The 14,463-nt window shown below is 38.0% G+C and overlaps 1 protein-coding gene across 14 annotated transcripts; it reads right to left on the bottom strand.

Annotated features, from left to right (window-relative positions):
• Window positions 1–949: 949 nt before the first annotated feature.
• Window positions 950–13,750, bottom strand: LOC112294412 (DNA-directed RNA polymerase IV subunit 1). Of its 14 annotated transcripts, none has more exons than XR_016498103.1 (20): window positions 11,919–13,739; window positions 11,330–11,471; window positions 11,034–11,146; window positions 10,347–10,709; window positions 9,752–9,943; window positions 9,368–9,535; window positions 8,954–9,100; window positions 6,822–8,834; window positions 6,165–6,334; window positions 5,875–5,950; window positions 5,648–5,733; window positions 5,349–5,536; window positions 4,800–5,092; window positions 4,472–4,645; window positions 3,949–4,086; window positions 3,162–3,789; window positions 2,700–2,952; window positions 2,141–2,422; window positions 1,402–1,685; window positions 950–1,144 (listed from the first exon to the last, which is right to left on the bottom strand). XR_016498103.1 is itself a non-coding variant. In XM_024544773.3 (17 exons), the coding sequence occupies exons 2-17, from the start codon at window positions 12,003–12,005 to the stop codon at window positions 3,259–3,261; spliced, it is 4,881 nt and encodes a 1,626-aa protein (XP_024400541.1). In that variant the 5' UTR covers window positions 12,006–12,409; window positions 13,069–13,739; the 3' UTR covers window positions 3,053–3,258. The 14 variants fall into 14 exon arrangements, 8 of the variants coding, with proteins under 8 accessions (XP_024400541.1, XP_024400542.1, XP_090100183.1 ...); XR_012219429.2 differs by having other exon boundaries at window positions 950–1,685; window positions 2,141–2,209; window positions 2,335–2,422; XR_016498102.1 differs by having other exon boundaries at window positions 950–1,685.
• Between the last annotated feature and the right edge of the window lie 713 nt (window positions 13,751–14,463).

Genomic DNA, 14,463 nt, shown 5'->3' with positions numbered 1-14,463 from the left:
AAAAAGAATTATACTTATTGCAAGAGATTATGTATGGCCTCAAAAATTTTAAAAAGCCAAAATTTGTTTTTTTCAATGATGTGATACTTATTCTAAAGCAAAGATTCTACATCATTATTTCTATAGAATTCTTCAATCTCTATCTATTCTTAATAAATCTTAGTTGTTCATTAGAATTGATTTTATTATAAATCTTCCAATGTCAAATTCTTACAATTGTATTTTTTTTAATATTGTATTTTTCTAATTAAGATGACATATTTTATACCATGCAAAAAAACTACTACTTTTAAAAAATCATCCAAATTTTTCTTAGATATCCAAGTGATATTATATTTAATTGATAATCCTATTTCTTATTATTTTTTTAACGATACTTAAGAATTAATATCAAGTATTCTTTAACTTTTCATCCTCAAATTAATATATATAATTTAAAAATATAAATTAAATATTGAAGCATTATTTGTAATGCACTATTAATTATCACCAAGACAATTAGACAACTATCTTGTAATTAATAAAAAATTATATAATAATTTGGATTATATAAATGAATTTTTTTAAAAAAATAGATTTTCTTGTACATTATTGCATGTGATATTAGCAAATGCATAATGAAGCCATCCTAAAATCTTAAAAATGCTTCAAAGATTATTGTTGCTTTTCATCTATAACATCTATTAAAATCAAAGACCAACAATTGACAACTTAATAGTATAAATAAATAAATTAATTAAATTAAATTAAATTAAAAAAATCAAGAATGAATTTGAAAAACTTCTTTACAAATATAGAGAATCAAGAGCTAGTAGATTCATCTCAAGAATTGTCATTTTTAAAATTGCAAAATAAAGCACTTAGTTTGTGTCAATCTAAACAATGTTTCAATTGTAATAACGCTCTTCAAGAAAGACATGTTCTTTCTTAGATAAATAGCAAGATATAATTTATTTTGTACCACAATTTTAGAAGAGTCTCCAAATGCTTAGTAATATTGTTGGAGATGGATACTATGATTGATGGATTATAAAATGTATTATTAAAAGCCAATTATTAAAGCCTCAAAAATATTTAAATAAATAAGTAGTATTTTTATCTTAATATAAAGTATTATTAATGGTTAAAGAGACCTATCAACCACCTTTATGCAGAATATAGAGTCAAGTTTGTTACTAATATCATTCAATGGATCTTTGACTTTTAAAACTTTATAAAGCAATTTGATGGCTCCTTGTAGGATGATGTAATATATTCATATTTTATTGACAAGAAAGAAGGATGATGTAATATATTCATATTTTACCTAAATAAATAGAATTAAAATAAAAATAGATTAAAATAAATAGAAGTATATTGATAATATGTTAGCTACTTAACTTTGCAACAATGTGACCTTACTAGCTAATGTATATAGAAACAATTATGAAACCATTTTTATTCTTGTCAACACCTTCTTGTATTTTAGTCTTAGTTCTAGACTCTCAAGTCTCTTTGTATTTGATAATAGACATTTTAGTTCTTTTCTATCTTATTACTATCTCTTCTTTATTTACTTTCTTCTTTCTTTAATGAAACATTAATGAATTTTCTTTTCAAAGGTTTGTTGTGTTTTATATCCTTGACATATATAACAATTCTTAGAAGTAACAATTATTATGATTTTAAAGATGCTAATAGCCTCTCTAAAAAGAAAAAATTCCAATTTTTTTTAATATTATTTTTATTTTAATGCAGAAAAAAACCATAATATATATATATTTATATATATTTTTACATATTTATATATATTTTTACATATTTATATATATTTTTACATATTTTTATATATATTTTAAATCTGTGAACAATATTCCATAACATATTTGAATAATATATTCTATGAAATTGTATAATAATAAAAATTAATTTTTAGAGTTAAAATTATATGATTATTTGTGGTTATTGAATAGAATAACATTTCCCAATATTAGATTATTCATTCAATATAAATATTTCGTGAGTATCATACTGCATACTCATTGAAAATATACTGAATTTTTTGTATGGCGAATAGCAGGAATATTTTAAACAAACATACTATATTTTCAACTCACATTTGCTGGATTAAATTTCTTTAAGAAAGGAATCAACTTAATACCATGTTTGAGTTCTGATATTCTTGACCTTGATGAATATCTCCATGCACACGCCATGCATACTCATATAACTAAGCCAATAGTAATGGCATTGCGAAGGTAACCAATCTCATGCCACAAGATGTCCGATGAGACTAAAATTACACTGTATAGAATCATATAATTCTAATAACATACTTTTGTAGGATCCAGTCACCTTGTATAGCAGGGTGTTTCCACACAAAACGCTTAAAATCGTCACTCAAAAGTATCTCCAAAGCATCAGCAATTCAGCAAATCATAATCTAGATCGTCGCAATGAAAGCCATGAGTTATTTACTCATTGCTTAGAGCTAACGACCAATCAAAGTTGGGCAGGAGAACAAGTGCAAACAAGGAAATGCTCTGATCTTCGTTTCCTATTGAAACAGAATGACTAAATTGTAGCTACAGCGAAGCCCACATCCGACTGTTTGAGAGAAATAACGAGGCGTTTTGATCCAACATGTAGCGAACAAATAAAGTAAAACTGGTCAAGAGCTGAATTGAACTTAATTTTCACGTGGGATCTCTTCCTTTTACCTGAAATCAATCATTTTAGGTTCAATACAGCCACCGTCCTTTAATTTCTCCATTCCAAAGAGTCAAGTCACTATCAAGTTGTACAGCATAGTTATGTGGAAATCATGAAGTTTATACATTCAACTCAGGAGAATCCACCATAAGTGTCACACTCATATTTCACACTGATTTGTGATCCTATCGTAGGGTCAATTCGATCGTGGCGGACCACAAAGAAGCAGCGAGACTTCAAGTGATCCTGGTGATGATCAACCTGCCATTAACCATCCACACAAAAAACTCCACAGACCATCCAGGTAGGTCAAGAAGAAGGGTATATTTTCCATTATGACAAACTGATGAGAACAAATCGATTGAGTAGGTCCAAAATTTGTTTCTATTTTATTATGCATCGAGTATGACAACATGACTAGGTTGGCACTGAGATATACAAGAATTCGACATAGCAAAGGAGTAGCTAACCTTGATATAGAGCACAACAAGCCTAACTTTTCCGATGAAACCGTTACGCAAATCTCGTGGCAAATGAATTCACCACAACTTCATCAATTGAAGTAGGTTAGACAATGCCACTCGTTTCATCGCCCTCTGAATCATCGTGCAAAACTGGTGTAGGAAACAGATCCTTTCGAAAACTTGAACAGGGACTAGAATTAGAACTATCTTGACGTGTCAGTTCTAACGTCTCATTCGGTGTATGAAAAGATGAGCTGTCTTCACATGCCTCACTCCTAGAAGTAACAGCACCTTCTGTACGAATCGGATCCGTCACAGGAGGATGAGAAATATGTGTCGGGGAACTAGCCTGTTGTTTCAAGACACCATTATGATTGCCGACCTGAGGAAAGTCCTCCTTCGATCTCAAGTGTATTTCAAGTTCATCATTGGTCTGCTTTAGTTTAAAATCGTCAGGAGACATTACCATGTCACAATGACCTTGTATCATTGTAGTGCTAACACATTGTGATTCATTATGATGTTGAGGAACCGGGACACCTTCACATGGTTTAAGTGCTGAGGAATTTAGCTTTGCAAGATACTCGTGTATATCAAAACCCTCTCGTATATTGCACACCTCCCTTTCCCTTGCCTGCAACCCCGAAGCCCAAAGAATATCATTCAATATACTTCTCTGTTCACACAGTAATGAAATAACCATCAACTTTAAATATCCACCTAAAATCTCCGACCAAGCACATAAAAAGCACATTAGGTGAAAATAAAATTGAAACAGAGTCTACGACGATACCTTAGCTTGCCAAAAAAATTCAAAATTTGACCCAGTACCCAGAGAAGGAGCTTTTCCCCAGACACTTGAAGATAGAGCTCCTTCCATAGTTTCGCTAATCCCATGTCTACCCGCCACAACAAAGGAGTTCTTGGGATTCTGTAGATTTCATGGTGTGAGAAACTACGATGGTGCTGGATAGTTGCATAACGAGCATTCTCGTCTTAAGTGTACGTTAATATTCACGGAAAACAATCGGCGAAACATCACTAAGCACACAAAATCAAACAAAACTTGACATCAGGGCACAATCATGGTAGGAGACATGCATTAGTAAAATGGCCTGACATGTCAAACTCATTCAGAAACAAGGACTGCTGTCACTAGCTTCCTGCTGCCTACGATGCTCATGGGGTAGTTTTGACTAAGGCATACGTTCAACAGTACATAATACATAAATTATGCATTTTCGCTAAGTCGCGAGTGCACCTACGCATGTGGATAATATGAAAGAAGCAACTGGAAATTATAAAAGAGCACGAACCAGGAACGCTGCGGTAGAGAATGGAGCGGACCGAGAGATGGTTTTGCATAGATCCTTGTAACCTGATAAGGATGCCCCGCTAACCTTCCCCGAGGTTACCATGGTATCTGCAATCAATTCCAAGTGCTCCAGATTCACAGGTTTTCCCATTCCTGCGATTGCTAACTCAAGCCTCTGGATCAAGTATGTGTTAACTTTGAGTGGAAACTTCAATAAAAGTTCAACTATAACTCAGACTTAATACTGTGGCAATTGAAACAGTGAATATATCTATTAAAAAATGCAAAATGGACTTCTGGTATTATGTTGCAGAATATACTGCTAATACCTGCAGTAGAACTCCTTTTGCTGCCTCCAACCCAAACACATGGTTCAATTCCTGAATACTATAAGGCGTGCACCGTTGCCAATCTAATAGCTGCATTATAGGTAAGCAGGACTCTGTGACAATTTTCCAAGCCTTGCCTCTTGATTTGCAACATTCCTTTTTGACAGTCACCTCTAGGACGAGTTCTCCCGTCCCATTTTTGCACGGCTTTTTGGAAGAAAGATACTTAGTGCATCTAGGATTCCACTCCATATCCTCCCACAGCAAGTTAACTGATTCAATTCTCGCATCACCTGCTTGTCAGACAAATCAAAAGACCCACATATAATTAAAGGCCATGTCGCATCATCCTCGAAATTGCAGGAAATTTAACGTGTTTTAATTACAAGATCCTCCACTGTCTGAGCTTGTAAAATTAAATGGCGGTGCCTCAACATCCATTCGAAGTCGGATTTACCTCACAAAACTAGCACAAACATAGGAACTGGTTCGATGTATAATAATACTCATTACAAAAATTACATTGTGAGTACTAGGGCAATCATACACCTTTTATAGGTGTGCGCAGCAGGATTGGTAAAATGACATTCTTCATCACTTCTAATGAATTTGACAAGACTTCGTCATATTCCTTATCATCGAGTGTGGCCACCAGCGTCGAATCGTCCACGAAAAAATGAATGCATGGATTCGGTTGCTCTTGAGTGACTCCAGATGATCCAAACTGACAGCTATGGCTGTGATGCAGACCCAAACTATGTCAGGTTGTAAAATTTTCTGATTGAATCGTTCAATACCCTCAGACACACACACATGTCTCGTGCGAACAAACCATACCACAAACAGACCTGGAAGCGAACTTGCAATTTGTATACTGCGTCTCCAAGCTTCCTACTAGATCCGCTACTAACAGTTGGTAAATTTTCAGCTTCACCTGTACGTGTTCCATCACACAGGATCCATATTAAATTTTGCAGGTTAATAGAGACGCGGACTTCAGAGAGTCAACATGGAAACGTCTATTGACTACTGTTAAGATCAGTTCCTAAAAACTCAATGTAGGAGAAATGCTTACCACACCAAGACGAATGTGGCCGACCCATGGTGAACTCCTTCCATGCTCTCCAACTACAGTTTGTGCTTTTCTGTATCTACCACGTGCAAAAAGTACACACCAGAAAATTTATATATTTTCAGTATATTTTTATAAAAGCCAAATCCATCTACGAACATCACACGAATTAATCTTTGGGCCGTGAAAGATAGAAACCTGGACAGCGACTGGTATTTATTGATGCAAAAACCCTATTATACCAAGATCCTACATAAGGAAATCCAGGAACAGAATTCACGAACGGCACATACTCTATCATAGTGGTTGTCGCCACCATACTCAAACTCACAGGCTTCAGGTGCTGAAGGATTCTCATGGCTCCGTTCTCTTGGCCATGACGTCGACTCTTCAGAGCAAGAGGAAATCTTAAGAGGACACGCCTGTCTATAAGTTTTAAAGGGTTGCTTGGACTCAAAGTCTCCTGTCATTGAGATATTGAAAGGTATTCATAAGCTCAATTTGCCTATATAACAAGGTGATCTTGGGACTTCTCAAGACCTTCACCTTAAGAGAGCAACAGTGAGGAGATGATTCAGGTGGTGCCCCTCACTTGGAAGAGGGGCCGGAAAGTTCACACTCGGTTGCATTCTTTTTAAGATTGACACTTCTAAGGAAAGATCGAAGTCAGAACACATTTCACAACCACTAAGACCAACAAAACAGCACAATAACCATGAGAAGGAGCCAACGTCTTTGATGTTCTACGTCATTTAAAAACCAAAACCAAAACATCTAAAATGAAGGATTAAGAAAATGGGAAGCAGGCATCGCACAAACAGCATAATTGCACGAGATTGTGGATGAGAGCTAAGGCTACTTTGATCAGTGGTCATGAATACCTACTCCACAAAATATGCATGTCGCAAAGCATATCAACTTGCAAAAAGTGAGTTCCGTATACCACTTACATTAATAAGATCCAAAGGTCCAATTGCCTTTGCCCCAACATTATGTGGTGAGTCCAGCTTAAGCTGGTATGCAGGCTCTGTGATTGCGGTAGCTGCCAATATGCCAACAGGTTCTCCTGCTTCACACCAAATTTTCGGCCCTTCCAAAGTGGTAATAGCACCTCTTTGCCCTTCTATATACCTTCCATACTTAAATTGAACGATTTGTTGGCCCTCTAAGCTTCGAACAGAGCCATCGTATTCCACATACAGATTACGCAAGAACAAAAGTAGACGCTTTAGCAGTAAGTTGGGCTCCTCCACTTTTGAGCGCATAATACCATACCGTGATGATAAAGTGTGTATGAAGAATTGGAGTGGAGATAAACCATCCAAATACGAGCTGGTTATAATTCCTCTGGATTCCCAATATCCAGACAAATTTGCCGAAGGTACTCTTCTCTCAAATTGAAGAAAATCAGTGGCTCTTAAAGTCGATACATCTGTAAGTTGTTTTTGACAAAAATCTGGTACATTCAAAGGAAGCAGATGTTCTCCCTTAAAAAGCTGAAGTCCAACACTTATTGTTTGCTGCACCAACTTGCTCATTGATCCTTTGCTTCCTGCATTAATCATCACTAGTAGCGGGTTCATCCTTTTACAATAGTCCTTTGCCAAACGTTTGGTACTTTCACGGAATTTGGTTTGAAACCTATCGACAGCAACCTTATCCAAGGCTTCCACCTGCTTGACAATCCCCGTAGCACCAAGATATAACCCTTTGCTTTTGATGCACTCAGTTTCAGCTGTAAGACCCCTCTTACTTGCCGGATTCTTGTTAAGCTCTTCCCTTTGCACGTGCTCGTCCATAAGAAGTGTCCGAAAAAGGGCTTCTCTATTTCCTATACTCACTTCTTCGAGCCTCCTCCTCAACAACTGGCTTCGGTCTCTCGATAGCTGAAAATCCTGTAGCCCAACACTGAAACCTCGATCTCTAAGGAACAAATTTGCAAGCTCTTGAGCACGATTAAGGTACACAAGAGCTGCAGCTGGACCCTGACTCGTATGGATGACAGCTGTAAGAGCGTCAAAAGCATCGCCCAACCAGTTGGAATTTCCGTTACAGACAAGAAGCTCACCATTACTTATTAAGATCCCTCTTTCAACATCGGTACTAAACTTCTTATCCGTTACTTTGTAGCAAATTCCTTCAGGTAATATTGTGCTATACAACTGCTGACCAGTCCAAAGTGGCTCCCTCTTATTGGGGGATTTTAATATGGCAGGGATAGGAAGTGATACCAGGCTTGAGGTTGAAAGTTGGCTCACCTCCATCTTGTTGAGAAATATGCAGGAGCTAGTCATCAAGTATGCACCCAGCCGACTATCCTCAGTCAAGGCACTATTTGACTGACCACCTTGAGGGTTTATCAACTGGTTCGACACTTTCAGCAGTTCATGAGCTTCAGCATGCGCCTCAGAAGTCTGAGGCACGAATAGGTGCATGCAATCACCATCAAAATCCGCTTGGAAGGGTGCACATATCAGAGGGTTGATGGCTAATGAACAGCTATGATGTAGACGTACTTCCATAGCCATTATCGCATGCTTTGTCAACGATGGTGGCCTGTTCACAATAACCAAATCACCGTCTTTAATATGACGGTGGACAGTATCACCAATTTCAACAACCATTCGTTTCAATCTACTATGAAGTCGAACTCGATCTCTTCCAGGCCTGTCATGAAACACAGCACCAGTTTTATACAAGTCTGCATAAGGCCCATTGTCAACGTATCGCTGTAGTCGTTCAATATTAAAAGCCGTGACCTTCTCCGGAATAGTCAGCTGCTCAACCAAGAAAACGGGCAGTAATATCTCCTCGATCTTGATAGAGGGATCACCAACCACTATCATTCGTGCAGAGGAATTGTTGGTCTTTGCTAAAATATGCCCCTTCATGTATCTGTCCGATTTTTGAACATCACTTTTGACGACTGCATCATATGCCTTCGGATTCAGACCATGCTCCCACTGCAGAAGGGCATCTCACGTGAGCAAAGGAATCCATTATGATCAGCGTACATACCTGAGATGTAATATCACCCATTTACAACGTCCAGAAGAGTATTATGTAGTTATGGCATTCATACCTTACTACCTGTGAGGTAGGAGGAAGCTAAAAGCTGTAGCTCCATGACTTCGTTCTTGGTTGTCGCCCAATCTGGCATGCCAGTCCTTAAACTTTGCAATCGCTTGACTTCAAATGAGAGTCGCTGCAGCAGCTTGTGCTGCTTATCCTGGATACACAGAAATTTGTGATAGCCTCACAAATCACTCACTGCTCGAAATACTCTTTGTAAGATTTACAAAAGTTAACATGCAGCCTGACACGTATCCAATCGGACACTTAACGATATACGCGCTACAAAAGAACCAGGCAGAGTTTTTAACACTACAGGTTGCACACATGATGACAAAAGATATCAGCAAGTGTGAAGAATCCTTCTGAATTACGCGTCCGTCCCGAGATAAAGTTGAACAAATCTGAAACGGCGCCCACCTACCATGTGAGTTCTAGGCAAAGACGACCCAAAATCCACCTCAGTAATCCGCGATCCGCTGGGTGGCACAGGAACGAAGTGCAGAATAAGGGCCTCAGGCCGTGCAACGTACTCATCCATGCCCAGTTTTTGTATCACCTTTTTCGACAAAGATTGTAGTATATTGTAGGCCTGAATCCAAATAAAGAACAAATAGAGAAAATCATACAGAAATAAGTACACAGTGAAGAATCGGGTAGAATTGAACCAGTGCTATATGTCCACTCTTTGCTTACGTAAGTTTATTTATCAGTTCTACTTCAGAGCGGACTTAAAAATACAAACCTAAGAACGAAACAGTCCTATTTCTGTTTCGTGGGAACCGGCAGATAAAAGGATAGAAGGTACCTCGAAAGGTAGAAGGGGCCTGGTATTATTTACTCGTTCTGGATTTCCACAAACGAAATTCCAGTAATCTAGAGGTAGCTTTCCTTCCTTCACAGAAGCTTTCATTTCAATAGTCTCGTAAGAATTGTCTTTCATCTTGGACAAAGTAACCACTAGATTTGGGTATCGATCTTTGGGATTCTTAATATTCGCCTGCCAAATGTTACATGAACATCAACGTTCACATTGAACTTGAGACACAAACCTAGTATGGATTTATCAATTCTTCTATACAGTAGGAACAGGAGGAATAGGAGTCAATGTATGATTTATGCAAAAAAAAATAGACTACAGACTTGGCACAATCTAGAATTTCTCACGAAATCTACCAGATTGCTATGTAAGAAAGAGAAAGGTACCATACTAAGATTGTGCAAAGCTTATTGACTTCAAATATATGTAATTACAAACAAATTGGATAGTGTCAGGAAGAGGTGTTTCTTGGTCTCAAGTAATAAAGCAAAAACGTCATGAACACAAATGCAAGTCACTAAAATCATGAAAAGGATAAAAAAGTCATTTAAAAGCACTCAGAGGAAATTTGAAGTCAACTTACTCCACACCACTTGCAAGCCTTCCCATCATCGGAGGACTCGCTTGAATCTAATTCCTCAACCAAATAATCAGCATATGCGGAGTCAATGTATGAAGCTACATGCGTGCTTAGGATCTCCGAGCTTGTAGTATTAAGTAACTGTGATTTTCTAGTTAGCTTTTCGGAAATGTGCGCCCAATTTCTCTTCAAGGCAAATGCTTGCGAGTTCAATGCTTCAATTTTGCACTTAGTCTTCAAAACATAAGCTTTCTTAGTAGCATCTGTTTCCCAGTTACTTGCTATGTCCAAAAATTCAGAAATGTTTAGCTGCCTCTTCATCTCCATCCAGGTAGCTTGTTCCTCAAAAGTTCCTTTCTTGAACTCCTAAAATTGTCAAAGATAACTTCAGAGATATGCATAGTTCTATGTAATGATGAAGCTGTAGTGTATACATAGCAATGTTGTAAAAAATTAGTGACTTCCCAAATACATTTTTGTAAGACGGCGATCACTGACATTGAACCTCCAGCAGATATAAAGCGGAGGCAGATGAATTCCTCGTCTAAAAATTATCATTTGAAGTTTGAAATAAATTCCACTTATGAAAAACTGTCGAATAAATATTACATACCAACCGATCTATTAATACGGTAAAAAATAAAGTTGACATTGAAGAGGGCTGTTGAAGTAAGAGGTAAGAGTAAATACCTTTTCTTTGAATCTCTTGCAGACGAGACATATCTGATTCAGCAGTTTCTTCAAGAAATATATATGAAGAGGGTGGTAGATCGGCATAGGTAGAGTGATGTGTCCAAAATGTCCTAAAACAATGCAAGATTATTATTAGCCTTTGAACGCCGTATGATGAGTATTACATAGTAGTCATTGCAGAACTGAACCGAAATGACAGGAATTGATTATCCCACAACATCCAAGAGTTTCCGGGCGGTATCAAGCCTCTCTTCCTCACGAATCACTAGGCGGAACATATTTGATTCGCATACCATCGCAATCACTGGCTTTTCTGGCTCCGCAAGTTTGACAGTGATTATTATTCCCTGGAAGATTGTATATCCCAAGGCGACTGTCCCATAGATCCTTGGCCGTGATAATGGAGTGCTCTCTCTCGAACACGGACAATGTAACCTGCAAACTCGTCGAAACGTGCGCAGATTTAACAACACAAAACGAAAATCTCAATGAAATAAAAGATCCAACACGTGCATCTTGTCCAGAGAAGAGATGCATTGTCTCAGTTCTCCGACGAGGCTGTGCTAATATTCAGCAAAAAAATTTAAGACATTGGCAAGGAATTACTAGAAAATAAGAGGGTGTTAGCTAAGGCAATCGTTAACTGTGGCAACCTAATCTTTTAAAAAAAGCCCAGGAGAATTACAACTCAACTAAATGACCAGAGAAAATACGTACGGACTTTCAAAGAGTAAAATATATGTATATATATATATATATATATATATATATATAATGTCAAGGTGCCGCAAAAAAAAAGCTGCTGTTGGGAGAGAAATTAGTCTAATAATCAGAACAATCAAAGGCGCTGAATCCAGGAAACTGCATCCACATAGAACTCACGATGTCTTTCGCAGAAAGAATACCGAATTGGATACCCATTACTTCTGCCAGAGGAGCCTCTCCAGCTTCGGGATCCTGCAACTCCATGATCGAAGATTTTCTGGAACATACACCGCGGAGGCTTGCACAGGAAAAATCCTTGTAATATCTGCACACGAAATAAGTACTAGAAGATAATTCCACTTATTTCCCACACATTTGAAAAGAAACACCCTTCCATCAATAATAATTCTGACCATCTCGTCGCCGCTTCACTTCCAAGTAACGTCATTGTTGACACACCATAATTTCAGCCTTGAGAAACAGAACCGCACGCGCGCTCCCTCAACCTCCGTTTCAATATTATTCCTCCACTCCTTACCACACCAGTCTAATTCCCTTGCCTATAAAATCGCCTCCCACGATCCTTACCAAACGATCACAATCAATCGACTCTCCTCAAGGCTTACTAATCGCCTCTTCGCAATTCGAGACCACCTCATCTCGTTCGCCTGCAACAGTCTCAGCCCGCAATAGTCCACGCAAATTACTATCATCACACGGAACATTTCCGATGGCTGGTCCTCAAGGTGTAGCCAATTCACTAATTCACAACATTGTTCCGTCTCTCGCGCTCTCTCTCTCTCTCTCTCTCTCTCTCTCTCTCTCTCTCTGCAACCCCTCAACACTCCAGAATCATCGACACCGATTCCCAACACCTCTCACGCAGTCAATCTCGAACAATTTCGCCTTCAAACACCTACCTCCCTCTCGAGATTTTAACCTCCTGCTACGACGATGACTACCTTCCAAGGTTGTTGCGTACGGCATTCTACACAGAACAATCGTTATTGCATTCATGACGCTCACTTCTGCACATTCAGCTACTCCAGGGCTGCAAGCAGCAGCAGCAGCAGGGCCGTGAAGAAGAACAAGAACATTGCACGGCCCCTCTCCTCCTGCTCCTCCTCCTACTTCCTGCCGCCTGTGTGTGGCTGTGTGTTCCTCCTCTTCCCTCCTTCCCCCCTCGCCCTCTCTCTCCCTCTCTCTCGGTTTCCCGCTCTGTTCTTCCTCCTGCTCCCCTCCAGTTCCCCTCCCCCTTATCCTCGTCCCAAACACACGCTCTTTACTTTGAGAATCAACAGTTGTTGTAATAGCTCAATACACCTACCATCTAGCGCCCTTGAAATGGAACTCAAAGTGTAGTCGATGGTGCTGGATTCCGCAACAACAAGGAGAATTGATGCATCATCGTCTTCACTCTCCCTCTTGCTCAATATATACATATCATAAATGTATATAGGTGTATGGAGAAACTCATCGAAGCTCTCCATGCAAGGCACTTTCTTCCGTTCCCTGCTCTGGACCTACGACACGCTTCCACAGCTTCAAACACAGAAGATTCGTTTTCCTGTGCAACGAAGAGGCATATGTCGATTCACTCTCTCTCTCTCACTTATTTTTGTCTCTTGCACCGAAAAAGGAAAGCACTCTCTCCCGGCAGGGGCTTACCAGCACAGATCTATCTAGGTGTCCACTAGATTCCCGATGACCACTTCACTCCAACTAACAGTTTGAAAAAGGAGGAGGAGGAAGAAAAAGAGAGAGAGAGAGAGAGCGAGAGATGGTCCATATTTTTGTACATTTGTCTGTATATTCATTTATTTAATTCTTTCTTTCTTTTAATCAATTTCTTGTAGTTTCTTGGAAATGGGCGAAGAGAGGACTGACTGAGTGAGGGGTTGCGAGGTTTTAAAGGCTAGGGAGACAAGACGAGCGGGAGGGTTTGTTGCATGCTCATCATAAAGATTGAGAGAGAGAGTGTGATTATGAATGAATTATCATGCATGATGATGATGATCCTGATGGATGATGGTGACAATGGAGGAAAGAGTATTCGTAACCCACCCGTTTGTTGACCATCACGGATGACACACATCCGTATCGATGAACTTTATTTTCGGTTATATTTATTCGTTCATTTATTCATTCTCTATTAGCTCCCTTTCCACGATGTCGGATTTCTCACTCTCTTCTCCCTATCTCTTTTTCATGTTAGTATTAATATTATTAGTATTAATATTATTACTATTATTATTAATGAGCATTGCCGTTATTCCAGTGTAATCCTACATCTGAAAAATTTGAACATGTGATATGTTTGAGTAGCACTGACATCTAAATTCCACCTTCAGTCTCCACCTACTTGGCAGAATTAATAACTGTGTTCAGATGTCAATATGGATGAAGAAGTGAAGGGGAAGGCAATTTTTCTTATTATTTTTGAAACAACAGAATAAAAACCTTAAACACACATAACTCTTTTTGTAGAACATATATTAATTGATCTATTTTTCTCAATTTCTAAAATTATTAATAAGTTACGTATTTATTTATAAATCCAAATAGTCCTAACTAAACTAATTTTAAAACATGATTAAAATCTATATTTAAAAATATGCATATATATATATATATATATATATATACATATTGAAATGCTACTTTGATTAATATGAAGTTTCATTTTATGCTTTTTTATTTTAATTAATTATATATATATATA

Source organism: Physcomitrium patens, chromosome 17, assembly GCF_059467195.1.
Source record: "Physcomitrium patens ecotype Gransden chromosome 17, ASM5946719v1, whole genome shotgun sequence".
Classification (NCBI taxonomy): domain Eukaryota; kingdom Viridiplantae; phylum Streptophyta; class Bryopsida; order Funariales; family Funariaceae; genus Physcomitrium; species Physcomitrium patens.
Note: the sequence above shows the minus strand (reverse complement) of the source record. Positions and strands in the feature narration are given on the sequence as shown.